This window comes from Homalodisca vitripennis, chromosome 1, assembly GCF_021130785.1.
Source record: "Homalodisca vitripennis isolate AUS2020 chromosome 1, UT_GWSS_2.1, whole genome shotgun sequence".
Taxonomy (NCBI): Eukaryota; Metazoa; Arthropoda; class Insecta; order Hemiptera; family Cicadellidae; genus Homalodisca; species Homalodisca vitripennis.
The window spans coordinates 66,405,609-66,420,399 of NC_060207.1; the positions used below are offsets into that span (position 1 = coordinate 66,405,609).

Genomic DNA, 14,791 nt, shown 5'->3' on the forward strand with positions numbered 1-14,791 from the left:
TTTATATGACTGGTTATTTAAATTTTTCTTCAAATTGTTTATAATTAATTTGATAGTAGTACTCTGTCTAATAGATACATTGTTCTATATCATTGTAGTCTTGTATGTTGGGTTTTCAAACAATTTCAGATAGTGTTATTGATAACAGAAATTATGTTAGTAAAGTATGTTGTATGTAGTTGTGCTCAAATTTAGTCAGTCAGTACAATTCTCTCTTTTCACGAGTCCGACTCAACAGTTCATAAATTTATATTTTGGATTTGTATTAGTTATGGTTTTATTAATCTTTTAATCTAAAAATTGCAATATAATTTAATTGGTCCTCAAAGAATTATGAAATAACAAAATATTGTCTTTAGACTGTAAATAAACACATATATTTAAAACCATATAGGTATTTATTCTAAATTTGTTAAATGTAAAATGTTTTAAATGTCTGGTTTATTGTGTTGCTGTGCTATAAAATTATGTATCTGACTTTGAAAAGTACTCCAAAAATGAAATAGTTGTTATTCCAATAACTAAAAAAAATCACTTTTGATATGATACACTTTTCTAATAAAAAGTGTAGATAGTTATTTTTAATGACATTGACTGATACCAGAGGAATGTTGAGGGCAGAGTAAGCTAGTTTCGTGATGACATGCAGTTTATTCTTGACCTTGATTGTATGCTTATTGATGCAAGGCAGAGTTGATAATGACCAGCTGCCATGGTTTCACAACACCTTGTGAAAAAGGTTCCTGGAAAACTTACACCAGTAATATTTTGCTTGTTTTAACAATAGTAATGTTTTGTTTATAGAAGTGTATACTTCACACAATCCTCAATGAATGTCTACAATTTTAACAACTATTCCTTATTATATAGTATTAACTATCGACCCAAAATAATCTAACAAGAATACACACTGTTTGGTTTATATTTCACTCGTATTTTTTTGTAACTTTGGTACATGTCTAAAATACTGCTATATACTTAACCTCGTAATTCCAGGTTAGAGCTCAAGCAAAGTATGACGTGGTTACATATGTGGAAAGTCAGACATTTCTCATCCAACATTTCAAACATAAATTACATTTAAATGTGTAAACACACATTGTAACTAAAAAATACAAATAAAAAACAAATTGGTTAAAAATGCATTTTTCCCTTGCATCATGTATCTTCATGTTAATATTTTAAATAGTTATATTTGATTGTCCTATTATAATTATAACATAAACAAATTTCATTAAAATAGGTTCTTGTAATGTGTTTTGTATTGCACTTCAACACACTTTAAAAATGTGATGAAAGTATTTAAATTTATGTTATATTAAATTTAATTGCTCAAATGTTCAAGTATAAATGTATTTTTCTCTTGAAGATCAGAAAATATTTGATCAAACAAAACTGAAAAAAAAAAAACTATACTATCAATACGGGCCTCCATAACACTGCTTAATTTCAGATTTGACTGCTTAATGAATTTATTCAAGATATTTTTGAAAAAAATTGTTATGCCGGATTTCTGAGAATATTTGCTGTTCAGATTCTGAAGGGCCGGCCACTCATGTACCTGAACAACAGAATTTTTTAGTTTTGGTCCAGACTGGGTGGGTCTTTTTAAAAGTTTACTCAGATCATTTATAAATAGTTCCAAGTGTTTGGTAATCTATATACATATAACAAAGTCAGTTTACTTACACTATTTACAACTTAAGAATCGTTGTACCGATTATAATGATCTCTGATTTGTTGGATTCATTTTCACTCCATAACGAAGAATAGCTATTAAAACATCATAAGTTAACAGAAAAAATGTCTAGTGAATAGAAAAAGCAAAAGGTTTTTATATAACAGTATAGATAAAAAACCTGTTAAATGTAATCAACTGTTCTGTGTAAACATTGTTTTATTACAGCATAACAATATGTTTAATTAATTTAACCACTATTTGCAATTTATTTATATGTATAGTCTTGAAAGCATGTAGAGTAAGCTTGATAGTAACAACACTTCTTATTTAAACTTTTTCTGCAATCACTGTTGAACACAAAGAAAGAAAATGTCCAGATAAGAAAGTAAAAATGCACTTTTAACTGACATTTGAGCAAATATTAATTATGCAATTCTTGGTAAGTACTACAATGCAGATATCAAAGGCACAGTTAATTTCTTGTAAAAAAATGAATCGCTAAATTTGTTGCTAAGCGCTAATCTAGAGAACGGCTGGACCAGTTCATCTAATTCTTTTTTTTAATAACATTAGTTGCAGTCCAAGAAAGGTATATGGAGAGAAAAATTGGAAAAATATTTTAAATATATTGAAATACTTTAGAATTTGAAAAAAATAATGATAATACTTATGAAACATAATTTGAATCTATCAAATGGTAAACCGCTGGTCACACTTTCAACTTAAGTGCTAAAGAGGCAGAAACATTTGTTTATACTTCAATTTTAGATGTACAACGGTAATTTTAGATCATTAGTGTAATGCAGATTGCAAAGATGAAGCTACTATTTAATTTTTACTACAGATTCCACCAGTGACAAATCTAAACCATTTAAGGCATGGTAAATGCTGTTTAGATGCTGTTATAAAACCCACCTTAATGAACAAAGCTATGAGTGTTTGCATAGTAATTACTTAAAACTGGTTGGCTCCCTTGACATTGTGTATTATATTTTTACTATACCTTAAAGAAAAACATAGGAATAGACACTCATTTACACTCAACGAGCTATTCTTTTCAAGATTGCAGTCTTAAAAACAACAGGTTTATATCATGCAATCTTATTATAAATGATTATTTTGAAATGTTACATGGACGTAGTTTCAAGGATTTGTGATTTGTTCACTCTTTCTCTTACACCGGGGCAAAACATAATCAACAGAAAGATGAGTATTGACCAAAACAGTCTTTTAGCTTACGTATTTATATATTTTCATAATCAGAGTGAAAAAAGAAATAAAAATCAATTATAGCACCAGAAACATTGTAGATCGGAAGTAGAAAATCTTTATCTAAGTTGGTTTCCAAGATCTACATATATACGTATATATATAACACAAACTCAATTGTGAAACTGTAAACAAATTAGACTGGATGTTAATTTAAATGGCCGTAGTATACACTTTTTGACCACAGTAACTTTTCAGTCATAGACAAAATCAAATGAAAATACCTTAGACTCAAAGTAATAAAAACATTCGTAATTAACGTTTTTTTGACCAAAGTAAGTTTTGAGACCTTTGTATTATATGTACATATTTTCTTAATAAGGGTAGGCAAGTTCAACTGTGGCATCTGAAATGTGATTAATTCAAACCGGAAATGCATGTTCCTACGCGCGCACACCTGAACTAAGACTGTGTAAAAATTCTATTTAACTTTTGAATCTGTTAAACATGGACACTGAAATAATAAGTACCAGGTATAGGCCTGCTTGTGTTTGAAAAATATTATAGGGCTCCATGTTAAATCACATATGCTTTCAATAAGAAGACTAGGTCCTTCGATTAAAAAAAGTACGAATCCATGAATTTGTAGTAAACTGTTAATTTACTATAAATTAAAAAACTGTTTATAACCCATCTTGGTTGTCCTTTGACAGACGTAGGCGTGTCACACTTGTGTATGTATGTGTACCATATATCCTTGATTGGAGAAACAAGGAAAAATCAACTATGACACAAAAAATGCTAAGACCAGAATACACTACAATGGCCATAAATATAAACTTTTTGATATTTTTCTCTATCATGGTAACAATACAAACTGAATTTTGGTGTCTGAAATATAATTTACTCGAACCAGAAGTGCTTATACAAGTGCAAAGCCTACGAAAATGCATGCAAAGCCATGGGAACTGGTAGTTAATGAATGTTTTTCAGTAATTGTGTGTTAAAATGTTTTTGTTTCATTAACATTAATTGTTAGTTGTAACTAAAGTTTGATATAACTAGTTGTTGATGTTAATTTTTATAATTGAATTTCAACTATAGGACACTTTTACAACCTTTTTATGTGTAGTGCTATCTTTTGGCGCCACTAAGATAATATTCATCATGAGGAAAACTGACATTGATAACCGTTGTATTTTATGTTCTTTAAAAAACTAAAACAAAACAAAAACAAAAACGAAGAATAGAAATAATGTTATTCAACATAAGATTAGATAAGGTGAGTGCAATAGCACTTTAACTTGATTAAATAATTCTGTGTATGGAACAATGACTACATTGGGAAACTTGCATAAATCAATTGACTTACAAAATATTCATTATTGCGTATAAATAATATGGTACATCACTTTTTGTTTTCTAAGCTATATATGTAATATTGTTATAGTGAAACAGATAAAATTTTGTATTTCAATGGAAATGTCTGTTTCCAAGTAAAAAGAAATAATTTTTGAATAATGTTCCTTCATACGTTTGTATGTAAGTTTTGGCCATTACCAAACAGAATTATTTTGTGTTCCTCCTAAATGGTGCAATTGAGTTCTAGTCAGAACAGTTAAAATTCGACTGATAAAAGCCATCTACTGTTACGTACAGAAATTGTAAAAAATAGCAGAACTTTGTTGCAAAATAATACACAAGCTTTCATTCTTATTATCTGTTAGTGTAACACGGAAAGGCTCATTGTCGGTGAAAAAATGTTCTATTCATAACCAGATATAAACCAAGTATCACTAAGAACATTATAAAAAGAATTTCAAAAGAATTCATTATGTCAAAATTTGGGATAACCAGGCTGAAAAATAAAGCTAGCAGATAGTTACAATTCTTTGTATGTATTTATAGCTGGATTCATTATCAGTTATTGCCATCCTTGTCAGGTATTACCCAACATCTCCTTCAAATAAAAAATGTCATTCTTTACAATATAAACTTGTGTACCATTTGTAAAGTTAATGTAATTTTGGGGTGTAGTTTATTTTCGTGTTTAACTGCAACTATCCTAGGAAATTAGGCTCTCAAGAGGCAATATGCAAATTAAATGATTGGTAGTTGTTCGCTGCCATCATCTTGGTTATCTCACAACCACGGTGTGGAGCGGGCAGCTCTTTACTGGTTTTGTTGATATTCTTGTATTTTGTTTCTCTGTTCAAACTTGCTCGTTGTCCGGGTGGCAGTCTGAGTTTGGAGCTTGTGTCTATCAGAAGCCTGTGATTATTACCATTTTACGACTGGCATATTGATTGTGCTGAACTTTACCAAGTACTTTCAAAAATTAAGTCACGTAATCAAATTAGTCTGATAAAGAATAATCAGTATGTACTGAAGCCAAAACATACATTGATGTAACGCTATATTAAGTTGAGGAGAGCAGAAATTTATTAGAAAAGTGTTAGTTTATTTTTTTGGTTGTGATTAATAAACTCCTTTATGTTCAGCAAGTGAATTTTTATTTTTATTAATTAGCAAGTAATAAGATCCATCCATCCTTAAGTATTATTTTGTATTCCAGCTTAAGGTATAACTGCAATGGGGAGGAGGGAAGTTTCTCATCTTCGGCCAGCAAAGATCTATTTTCTTTCAAATGTCATCTAGACACTTTTCTTAAAAGTGTGTTGAATGAGATTCATTTATCTCTAGACAAGAACTTTATGTTTATTCTTATTGTCTTCCTCATTCAGTTTAACCTAATATCCTCAACATTTAAGTACAAATGCTATTAAGGTAAATTTACTTTTAAAAATACCACACACAAAATCTTTTAAAAATATGTAATCTAATTGAGGTTTCATTCATAAAACTAGCAAAATCAACCTTCTGTTGAAGTTAGGCCAATTTGGATATCAATATTTAAAAAAAATTAACTAATCTAAACAAATTGTAACAGCCAAAAAATCCTCAGCCAATAAAATTTGAAGACACAGTGACTTTAAGATAAAGAACAAACATTCTTGTAGTTTATGCTCCTTCTCACTACTATGACCCTAAGGTATATTTTTGGATTTGTTGACGTACAACTTGTTCTGTTGTTTTTAAAAAAAAACACAGTGTTGTATTCTTATATCATACAACAATGGCAAATGATGTAAATCCTGTTATCCTTTCATGTCATCTAGATGTCAATAAGATAAAAGTTTAACAAAGTTTTTAACACTTGATATACTTTTTGTTTCAATATTTTATTAAGTAAACAGTTCCTATAAAATGTATATATATATTGTATATATATATATATATATATATATATATATATATATATATATATATATATATTGGTAGAAAGACCATAAAGTCATAAATACTGGTTGTCTTATTTAGGCTTCTGAATTTATATAGATTTTTATTCTATAAATTGTGTTAGTTAAACATCATAACAAACACTAAATTTATACATCTGTTCTATTTTAAATTTATATTTTTGAAGGTATTATCATTAATACCAAAACAATCAATAACATAATATTTCAACAGTAATAAAGCATGATAAATGTTTTATTGATAGTTTATTAATTTTTATTTCATTACCCTAAGTAAGTACCAAAACTAATTATGTCTGAATTCATTTTAATAACCATGTTGTCCATAGCATGATGTACGAGTATTTTGCATTGTAATAAATAATAAAATTTAGTATTTATTTTGTTAAGGACATTGTTTTATTTAGCTATTATAAAATGAAAAACAAAATAGATTACCATAGACTACATTTAAATACTTATAATATTATATTTAAGAACTTTTTAAATAATAAAATAATATTGAGTAAGCCCTTGATACATTTACAGTTGAAGATTTTGTAGGTCACAAGATGATGCAAAGAAGTTTCACAATATTGTCAGTAATAGCTAGAGTATTCCATAAAAAGAAATAGTTGACAAATTTAAAGTACTCTTGGTTCACTGCCACTATCTGATCTAATCATTTTTTAACAACTATTTCTAAGCTTTTTACTTCAACCGCACACTTAAAATAACAAAGTTATCAGTAGTTTATGAAACAACTTGAGTTAGATGAAAGAAATTTCACCATTAATTGTAACCGAATATAAAACAACAAGAACTATTATAAATTGGTTTATCAAGATGATAGAAGCAATTTGTGCTTACATAATTTTTTTGATTTTGTAAATATAAACATGGTGTATTAATACTTTAGAAATTGAATTAAAATAAAATAGTGAGATTTAAATTCTGATATAAAAATTGAATTAATAAATATTTAGAAAAGATTGCTTATCAGTACATATTAATCTACCTAATTCATATTTACATAATGGCACGTATACTAAAATAATTATAAAATGTAAATTATTTTGTTTATGCAAGAGTTTAAATTTGATAAGCATCATATGTTTATTCCAGTATTCTTTACTGATTTTATAATTTAAACTTGTATTAAATAGAATACATAAAATAGATTACCATAGATTAAATTTAAGTACTTTTTAATTATAAATAATAAATAAGGTGTAAGCTCTTGATGTATTTACAACGGGAAAGATATTATAGCCACACAATTTCCATTGTCACACTTTTTAGTTTAAAGTTTTAATTGCACACCTTATGTATAATGGGTTTGTGACACATGAAGAAAATGGTTAATTTCAATCCTTGAAACATAGTATTCTATTTTTCACATACAATGATGGCACATGTATGAAATTCTATTATTCTTTCAAATCATCCATTGTCAATAACAAAGTTAAATAATTAAATGCTGTGTATAAAACTTATGTAAGCGCTATGTATTTACAATGGTGAAGATTTTGTAGGTCACAAGATCTGAACATAGAAGTTTCATAATATTTCTTGGTAGCAACTAGAGTATCCCATTAAAATAAATGGTTAACAAATGTAAAATACCATTGCAAGTCCCACTATCTGATCTAACAATTTATGACCCGTATTTCTTAATAAGCTTTCTACTTAAACCGCCTAGATAAAATAACAAAGTTTTCAGTAATTTATGAAATACATCACCTTATAGATGAATGAAATTTCAACATTCATTGTACATAACCGCATACAAAAACTATTATAAATTGGTTTACCAAGACGATAAAAGTTTTTATGTTCACAAATTTTTATAATTTGGTAAAACTAAACATGACATACTCATTCTTTAGGAATAAACTGAATAAAATAATGGGCTTTTACATTCTAATATAAAAATTGAACTAATAAATATTAAAAAAATATTACTTATCAGTGCACAAATGAATCATCATAACTAATTTATTTAATTGCATATATTCTGAAATAATTATAAAGTTTTAATATCCAGTTTTTACAAGAGTTTAGATTTGACATGCATAGTATGTATTTACAAGTATTCATAATTTATTTTATAACTTAAACTTGTATTAAATATAAAACATAAAATAGATTACCACAGATTAAATATAAGTATTTATTTCATCAGATTATATTTAAGAACTTTTGTAGCTTGATTTTTTTTACCCACTTGATTTATTAAAAGAATTCTGTTATTATTGTGTAGCCCAAAGTGAGTTTACCATTTTAACTTTATTCAAAAAAATGTCCAAAGTTAGTAATATTTAATGGGCTGAAATTGGAAATGTGAGACTTTCATGTTAGCACTTTTTGTTGGTAGTATTTGGATTTACAATACTGAAATAAACTATTAAGTAAAGTAAATTTTTTCAATTCAAAGAATATGATTGATTATAAAAGTGAATGTGTGATTGAACTGTACTACTGTAGTAATGTACAAGTATAGTCTCATCATTTTGTTGTTTACCATTCTGTTATCTTCTAATGTTCAGCTGGTTATGATATGCTTCCCTATTGAAGCGACAACAATTTTTACTACTCTGAGATTTTCAATAAATAGTTTTCACTTTTTTGTAGGTGGAAAGAATCGTGGGAACTTTCAGAGTAACAACTAATGGAGGAAATAGAGAAAAGTGGTTCACTTTTATGTTCTGCTTGCCTCTAGTTATTTACTTAGTATTTACTAAGTAAATTCACACAGTTTATTTGAACCTTCATAACAATTTTTTCTATGAAATATTTTTCAAAACATTCATCAGTTTGAAAAAAAATTCATGTTTATTTCAGTAATAGCTACTCTATTTGGAAATTGTCATAAAAATTGGGTTTCTTGATTAAAAAAAATATCATTCTGTGATTTTTAATGTGGTTGTATCAGTATCTTTTAAACCGTAAGTCTGACAAAAAACATTAAACAGGGATCCATTCTTAATTTTTTGTTTACTTTAAAAATCAATCTTGAAAACTTCGAAAATCACATATATTTTCCAATTAGCGGCCAACTGTAACTGTTGTAATAGAACAGCCTGTGTTTTATAATTAATTTCGATTTAAAATGCAAGTAGGACGATTTTATTTTTTGGTCTTTATTTTAAAAATCCACTCATTTAGGAGCTGTAATAAATTGAATTTTGTAATTCACCATTTGGAGTGCTGCTGTAGGGAGAACACCCAATCATTGAATAAAGATAAAAATTAAAATAGGCATAGTCTCAAATGTTAAAATGTGATTTTACAGATTATGGTTTTAGAGATACTGATACAACTCAACCTAAAAAGTATCTCTGTATACTAATTGACTAGATCTAATATTGAATTATAAAATTTATCTATATCATAAGAGTGTATTTGAAAAATATTGTTTTCGAGAAAATCAAGTTTGATGGTTAAAGGACATAGCATCCTTGGCCAAAAATTGCTGGCATAACTGTCCAGTTATGTAGATAAGAGGATGTTTTGAAGATTCGTGCTGGACAGAATTGCAGCTCCAAGTAGCCATAGCCAGATTAGTGTAGATATAGCCATCTATCACTTTACCAATTAGTGTAGATTCTATAGCATTATAAATACATCACTAATTTTTAACTTTGGAAGGCCCAGACTCCAAACAGATATTTAAAAAATACAGAGTTAAAACTTGTGTTTTTTTACTCTTAGAATATACCCCAGTTTTTCACATTGATAGATTCATAACATGTATATAATAGACTTCTTCTTATTACCCCTTTGATTATTTTGCCTGCCCCAAGGGTCACTTTTGTATTAAAAATATGAATCACACAGCCTAGATGAGTAGACACGCCTAAGTGGCAGGTTGTCTTTTGTTTCACTAGTTTCTGGTTCAATTTGACTTTGATCCAAAGATTCTTAATTGTGAATAAACTCATACTGGTTTCTCTTCTGGCCTTAAGAAATTATAATGAATCTTTCCACTCTATTTTCTGGTTTGGAGTTAATAATAAAAAATTGTTTAAATAAACAATGTGTTTTCACAGTAACACAATTTTAAAGTTTATTAATAACGACGAATAATATGAAGAGATTACAGGATTAAGGAAATTTGTCAATGATAATATATTACAAGAATTATGGCATTACAAACTGACATTGTTGAATTCACAAGCTTATTTACTACGATTGCACACAAATATATTATACAACTCTTATTTTCATTAATAAGATGTAATCTTACCTAATAGTCACAGCTGCAATCTGTTATTTTAATTTGTTGTGTTCTATGAACCGAATTTTTATCTGAAATAATATTGTTGGGAACCAATAATTCACTCATTCAGGGAAGCAGGGTATGTAAAACATGGATAGAACTTTGATATAAACAATCTTATAATATATCCGACTATAAGTCTATCCTGTTATGTATTCTCTTTTAACCCTTTGTTGTATTATGAACAGCTGTTATTGATTGTTGAACAGAAATGTGATTGGTTTATGTTGTGTTGTGAGTTGAGAAAAAAGTGGAGGTTCGGAAGAGTGTTAAAAAACAATGTCATCTCTACTACACATTGATAATGGATGACGGCCAGATCTAGAAGCACCGTAATACCTTGCAATTTTAAAGAGAAAGCCTGATACGTATTATTTTTTAACTATTTGTTGTATTTTAAATAGTTGTTCTATTATAAGCTGATGTATGATAAAAAGCTGTTGTATTGTAAACAGATGTTATTGATTATTGACCAGACGTGTGATTGATTTATTATGTTGTGTTGTGAGTTGAGTTGGTACTAAGCCAAGTAAGTCATGTTTACAGTTTCATCATTTTTTATATAATATGTCCATTAAAGATTTATATTTCTTGATTTATAAGTTGTATTCAGTTGGTCAAGCCATATTCAAATTGGCCTACATCCCAAATCTGGGATGGCCAGAGAAAGAATATCAACAGAAATTGGGATAAGTATGCATAGCTTTTTCAACTGTTTATCAACATTTAATTATAAACAATTTACTCAAGGAAAGTAACAAATAAAAATTGTAACTTTTGGTAACATAATCATTTTAAAATATGTTGATAAAGTAATAATTTTATGCCTATTATACTTATAAAAATAAATTTAGTTAAAGTTTTATTTTGAAATATATTGTTTTATAAATTAAGTATTACACTTTTAGAACCTCTTCTCAATGATAGTGATGGTATGTCATGGTTATAGGCAGATGTCATGATGTGTGCCAACACATAGGACATATAATTTGTAAAACATACATTTCTGTATATCCATCCATAACAATTCTTCTTTGTTTTTGGATTTTTCTGCTTTCTCAAGTTTATATATTACATTAAATACATTAAGAGATACAAATCCGAGGCAGATTTCCAAAAAAATGAAATCAAACTAAACAAAAACAACAGAAATACAAGGAAAATGAAACAAGAGAAATTATTACTGTCTATCAAAGGAGACAACAATATGTTTATTACAATTTCCAACAAAATAAATTAAAAACTGAGCAAATAAATGTGTGTTGATTCTTTTGTGTTCAATTTATACCTTACAACTTATAAAAAGTAAAAAAATCTAAATTTTAGTGTCTTTGGTTAACCCATTGAAGACTTACCACAACAACAAACTACTGGAATTGTTAATTGACTCATGATCAAAAATATTATTTTGAGCAAATCATTGCATTTTGGCACTTTTAACTGAATCCACTAGATGACCATTCCAGGAAGCAGTTAAATGTGGAATACATAAGAGTCCAAAAAACACTAAGATTTTAAAAAATTACACTAAAATTGCAAATTGTATTAAAGTAGTTTTTATAAATGACAGTTTGTTATATCAAACAAATAAGCTTCTTTGAAAGAGTCTATGAATTAACTCTATGAATCCCTTGCTTAAAATGTATTGTCAGTAAACAATAGCTTGAGAAGATGAGACTGTTCAGGATATTTGGCATCATTAAATATAACCATAATCACTGACATATAGCAATCGGGAATCAAACAACAAAAATCTAAAATGTAAAGTTAGTCATCAAGGATGTTTACTGTATGTAAGTAAGTAAAATTAAAACTAAGAACATGAATTTGACACTCCAAAGCGAGGTAGCACAACACAAAGCTGTATATACTAATATATTTTACTAAGTATCAAAAAGACAAAGAACTTTCAAAATCAGGAAGTTGGGCAATTCTCTTTTAAATCAATCAATGGTTTGGAATTGACTTGTCAAGTGAAATTTTTATTTCACTTTTACAACATAGGCTTAAATTCTGTTTCCTAATCTCAAGATAAATTTATATCTCTAGAACTAGTTAAAGCAATTTTTTATTGCTAAATATGGCTATAAATGCAAAGCATACTAACTTAGCTAGTCTTGAAAAATTAACTAAATATGTATGAATATATATCAAACATTCAGTAAAATTGTTTTTTTTTTTTAGGTGCTTTTGGTTACTTTGAGGTGACTAACCCAGAGATCACCAAGTACTGCAAAGCTGCCCTGTTCTCGGAGGTGGGCAAGAAGACCAACATTTCTGTCAGATTCTCAACTGTTGGCGGAGAGAGCGGCTCTGCTGACACTGTCAGGTATTATTAGAGGTTAGATGTATAAACCCAGAGATCACCAAGTACTGCAAAGCTGCCCTGTTCTCGGAGGTGGGCAAGAAGACCAACATTTCTGTCAGATTCTCAACTGTTAGCGGAGAGAGCGGCTCTGCTGAGATTGTCAGGTACAATCAGAGTCAGATGTACAAACCCAGAGATCAACAAGTTCTGCAAAGCTTCTCTGTTCTTGTATGTAGGAAAAAACGTACACGTACTAATCCAGAGACCATCAAGTACTGCAAGACTGCCCTGTTCTCGTATGTAGGCCAAAAACTAACATCTCTGTCAGATTCTCAACTGTGGGTGCAAGCACTACTAGTGCGGGTGCGGCATAACCGAAATCGGATTTACGAGACCAGTTGTATGGTGCTACTATTTCATGTTGTTTTTTAAAAAATTCACCAGATAACTCAATATTACTTTTTGTACATTTATGAATACAGCACAAGCCATGAAAATTTTATGTTTAACTTAGGTTAAACAAAATGCATACAATTTTAAATGTATTATTAGAACATAATGGTGTGTATCTAACTTGCATTAGAAGTATTTTATAGAATGAAAATATTTTTCCTGTATAAAATGATTTCATTACAGAATTGATCTTATTTCAATAGCTGCTAATTTGTTATTTTGCTAGACAGTTTACACTCCTATTTGTAATATTTGAAGCAAATAGGTTGAGCAGGGTATTCTTGAGCTGGCTTTGTCAATTTGGACAGCACTAAAGGAATACATTTAGGTATTATTAGGTATTATTAGGTCTAACCCAGTATTTTGTATGTATTGTATGTATTTTTATGTTTATTTTCTGATTTTCATGTTAATTTGATATTTTCTTTGTAATAGAACAATTTAGATTTAATATTATAATTTCTTTTATTTACTTACCGGGGCCACTCAATGTGGTATGTGTGTCACTCATCAGCAGTAATGAAAAGTGGACACCTTAAGATGTTGACACTCCTAAACAGGTTAAAATAACATAAATGAGAAAATAAATGTCAATATTCAAAATAAACAAACGAAAAATTGATGTCATAATCCAAAATAAATTTTAAACTCTCAAATCTAAAATAGCACTAATCAGAAACAAATTGATCTAATATTTTTAAATTAAAGTTTATCAAATCTTTATTCAAACACTATTAGACAGGTTTGCACAGTAAGTTTTCTGTCAGTATTTGTACCTAAATGTGTAACATCTGAGTTTGATGTGGCAGAATGTATTAATCTCTAGTAGTACATATTCTACTGTGATTAAATATAACTGGATTTATGGTTAATTACAGTACAGTTTTCTGGAAAAATACTAAAAACTAATTATATATTAATATTATGTAATAAAGCAACCAGGTTTGTTTTAAATTAATCTACAATGCTTCACGTAAAGCATATTTCTAAAATACAATATATTAACAGTTCTATCATTTTTTATCCTACAAATTTTTTCATTTTGTTAAAAAGAGCCCTGACTGTTTTGTTAAGACCAAAATGAACGACTTTTACAGCAAGAGAAGAAAAATACAGTATCAGTTGCCAATTCACAATTGATACAATTTAGATGTGAATTATCTAACAAATTATCCACAAAGCACTGTTGATACAACTGTAGGATTGTTGTAGGGATCCAAGAGGTTTTGCTGTGAAGTTTTACACGGAGGATGGTAACTGGGATCTGGTAGGCAACAACACTCCGATCTTCTTCGTCCGAGACCCTGTCTTGTTCCCCAGCTTCATCCATACCCAGAAGCGCAACCCTCAGACCCATCTCAAGGTACTAGCTTACATGTATATACTTGACCGAAATAGTACTTACAGTATCCATTCACTAAAATTATGTTTTTAAGTAAACTGTAAAGGCTTTTTGTCCGATATTAGTTCAAAACTTCTTCTCTTATACTAGTTTTTATTCATACTTGTTGTAAAAGCTTAGAAGTATTAAATTGTTCACCTTGAAAATGTGGTTAAAT

The 14,791-nt window shown here is 28.6% G+C and overlaps 1 protein-coding gene across 2 annotated transcripts in view; it reads left to right on the plus strand.

Annotated features, from left to right (window-relative positions):
• Positions 1–14,791, plus strand: part of LOC124363752 (catalase) — a 51,047-nt gene that overhangs the window by 20,854 nt on the left and 15,402 nt on the right. For both annotated transcript variants that reach the window (XM_046819022.1, XM_046819017.1), the window contains exons 3-4: positions 12,656–12,800; positions 14,445–14,595. In XM_046819022.1, coding sequence (XP_046674978.1) covers positions 12,656–12,800; positions 14,445–14,595 — 296 coding nt within the window. The remainder of the gene's footprint in view (positions 1–12,655; positions 12,801–14,444; positions 14,596–14,791) is intronic.